Below are 3,491 nucleotides of genomic sequence, written 5' to 3' on the forward strand. Positions count from 1 at the left end.
AGGCAGGAACCCTCACAACATCCAAGAAGCATTTGGATGAGCACTTGAAATGCCATTGCATACAAGGCTATGGACCAAATGCTGGAAAATGGGATTAGATTAGACAGGGCTTGATGGACGGCGCAGACACGATGGGCCGAAGGGCCTCTTTCTGTGCTGTATAACTCTATGACTCTATGACTAACCCAAACTTTGTTGTGCTAATAGAAGTCAAAACTATCTTCATTATTCGAAGCTGGGTGTTTGTTTTCCCTGTGATATTCGTGTTGTGTATTTCCCTTTTGCCTTTCATCGTGCAATACGTCAAGGACCTGCCTTTGCAAAGCTGCGCTACTTTTAGCTTTGAACCCACTCGTGAACCACTTGTGGCGCCCCCTGGCGGTCCCCGCCGCACGTCATAGTGCCGGGGGGTGGGGCCAGGCGCCACTGTGATTGGCGGTGGCTGACCAGGGGGAGGCTGGCGATTGGTTGCGGGCACTGTCACGTGCGGTGATGGAGGCGGAGCCGCGGTATAAGTGTCGGGGAGCGGCGCGTGCGGCGTTGAATGACAGCTGAGAGGCATGTGTAGGAAACAGGTGTACCTGAACCTGGCTGTAACTTCGCTATGATCTCTGTATTGGTGAAGCTCTTTTAATCAGGCTAATGAATTGCACCAGGTAATTGTGTCGTCTTTGGCCGCTATTGGGGTGGTGTGGCTGGCGGGCGATTCCTGGAGCAGAGTGAGAGTTAAACTTGGGGCAGGCGGCGCACTTATTTCAAGCGTATGTCAGAGCAGCCGTGCAGAGTATATTCGCCGCCGCAAGTCTTTCAACAAAGCTGCGGGCGACTTGTAATGGTGCGAGTTATATTTGCTGGTCCTTGCCACTATTACTTGCTTTCCCTTTTTATGCGGTGGGAAACCGGTTTATGAAGCCGCTTGAGTTGTGCACTGCCACCGATTGTCCTGTCAGAAAATTCAACGCGAAATCAGTTTGCCCGAGATTTGGAAAAAGTTTTATTTTTTAAACTACGTGCAAATGTTTAGCTAAATCTTCAGCGTTCACGATGAACGCCTTTGAGATTTCGCTACCTGGAACGCACAGAGGAAATCTGCCTCTTAAAACGGACCAGTCGATTGTTTCTTGTTTAAAAAATGAACTCTGAACGTTTTGACACGCCGCCAGTCTATTGAAACATTAGCAAATAAGCAGTAAAAGCCGCTAGTGGTCAAAATAGCCAGTATTAATGGGTTTCATTTTATATTTAATTTTAATAATGTTATATATGATAACATGGGGTTGGTGTGTTGCGTCATTCATAGTAAAAGTTGTCAAACTATATCTGGCAACTATTAACTTCCCCTAATGTTGAGGCATTTTATTGCATTTTGAGATGGGATCAGCAAAACCTGACTGCATTGCACTTGGTGTTTCAGGGTCTATCATAGCTTGGATACCAAATCTTTACCAGCTGTGTCTATTATGCCAGTTGATTTAGCCATGAGACTCTGTCTGGCACATTCTCCACCCATGAGGAATTTCCTTGGCCCCTACGACCCTTGCAGGGGGCTGAACATCAACAGGCTGAAGCCCCTGCGGCCCTGCATCAGCCTGAAGGGTGAAGCCGACTCGTGTAACGACGGATGGACTCACTCCCGAAGCAAACTGAAGAAAACGGTGGTGTTTGCAGACGACAAAGGCTTCTCCCTCACAGCGGTTCACATTTTCTCTGAATTTGAAGACTCGCTCGCTGAACTACAGTTTGACCTGACAGACCTCGACAGCGTAACATGTGGACTGAAAATAAACGAAAGAAAGCCCCTGGTGCTGGACTTCTCCCCGCCATCTGCGGACTACCTGGAATTCAGAAACCGCCTGAAGAAGAATTTCGCCTGTCTCGAAAATTGCACTCTGCAGGAGAAATTCCTCACGGGCACTGTCACAGTGAGAAATCTAAGTTACCACAAAGTCGTTCAAATCCGGATAACATTCAACACTTGGAAGAGTTATAAGGATGTGGACTGTACATTTCTAAACAATATTTATGGCTGTTGTGACACAGACACATTTTCTTTCGCTATTGACCTGCCTTCTTCTGTACCGCCACAGGAGAGGATCGAGTTTTGCGTCTCCTTTAAGAGTGGAGACCAAACCTATTGGGACAACAACGACGGGAGGAATTACGGCATTGTTCACGCCGAATGGAAACCTGACGGGATTCAGGCTCCAGCCGCCTTCAAGGACGAGGTGGCCAAAGCCCCCGGGAAGATGCAGACGATTGAATGCGACCAGTATGGAAGTCCCCGAGCGTCGAGCGGGCTGTTACCTGAATGGCAGAGCTGGGGCAAGATGGAGACGGCTCTGCCGTACTGGTGACAAATGTTAGTGATGCTGTATTGTTTGGTGGAGAGTTGCCTCAATTTCCATATTAAACTTATGAAAACCATGCTGTGGACCTGAGAGTCCCCAGTCTAATGAATAATCACCAGCTTTACCTTTTTTAAAAAAAAAAAGCTCCTCTTTGCAACTATTTCTTTTGTTGTTGCTCCTGCATACTACAGGACCATTCTCAAAATAGAGTAGTGGCTGACCCCATCATGCACTTAACGGCCCAGAAATTCCAGAACGGGGCTTGCAGCGCGTGCAAGCCCCGTATTTGCACTTACCCCGCGCTCGTGCCGATCAGCTTCTGGGACGCCTGAACTTGCAGAAATAGAAAGCACATTCCCAGGCAGCGTATGACGTCACGCCGCCCAGGAGTGCAGCCAGCGCGAAGCCAGGAGCGTGCAGTGTAAGTGAGACACGCCCCTTGAGGTCTCAGTTTCACTGGACACGCCCCCAATGTTTCTGTCAAGCTGCTAAGGATTTTTACATGCAAAGCAGCAGTTTAAATAGGTTTTTGGAAGTTTTTTGAAGATTTTGGTAACTTTTATAAACTTTTTAAAATGTTTACATTATTTTGAGTAATCTGAAGTAGTTTTAAAGAGAATTAAAGCAATTTAAAGACTTTTAAAAGCCCTAAAAGAATTTTTTTTAATTTTATTTATTTAGCAATGCCGCCGTCATACGTGTCTTCACACTGTTCCCTTTGGGGAACTGTATGAAGTGGTGGAAGGATTTATGGCCATGATTAACGCTCATTCCGTGACCGTAACCATCTTTGAACCAGCCATTAGGGCGGTTAGTCCTATGACGGGAGGGTTTTACGGGCTCCCACAAGCTATACAAGGAGGGGGGGCCACCCACACCCACGGACGCAAATATCCCACTGGATGTCAACCCAGAATTTAGAGCCGCAGCTCCGACTCCACTTGCCGGGACTGTCTGGAGCGGGGTTCGAAACCCTACCCTGATCTGGCCCAGCGGCGGGGATCCTACCGCTATGACAAAGGCCCAATCCAATTAGCAACGTGAAATGGCAGCATAGGGCTCCAGTCACGGGGAGGGAAAATGCGCAGGAAACGTATGGGTGTCACCTTTTGTGCGGAGTGGGCCTTTTGCGTAGCAGTAAGC

General features: G+C 48.0%; 1 protein-coding gene across 1 annotated transcript; it reads left to right on the forward strand.

Moving 5' to 3' along the window:
- Positions 1-516: 516 nt before the first annotated feature.
- On the forward strand, positions 517-2,433 carry ppp1r3cb (protein phosphatase 1, regulatory subunit 3Cb). Its single transcript, XM_085994822.1, has 2 exons — positions 517-656; positions 1,415-2,433. The coding sequence occupies exons 1-2, from the start codon at positions 643-645 to the stop codon at positions 2,352-2,354; spliced, it is 954 nt and encodes a 317-aa protein (XP_085850948.1). The 5' UTR covers positions 517-642; the 3' UTR covers positions 2,355-2,433.
- Positions 2,434-3,491: the final 1,058 nt, after the last annotated feature.

This window comes from Somniosus microcephalus, chromosome 8 (assembly GCF_052327205.1).
Source record: "Somniosus microcephalus isolate GS21.2 chromosome 8, FLI_Smic_1.0, whole genome shotgun sequence".
Lineage (NCBI taxonomy): Eukaryota > Metazoa > Chordata > Chondrichthyes > Squaliformes > Somniosidae > Somniosus > Somniosus microcephalus.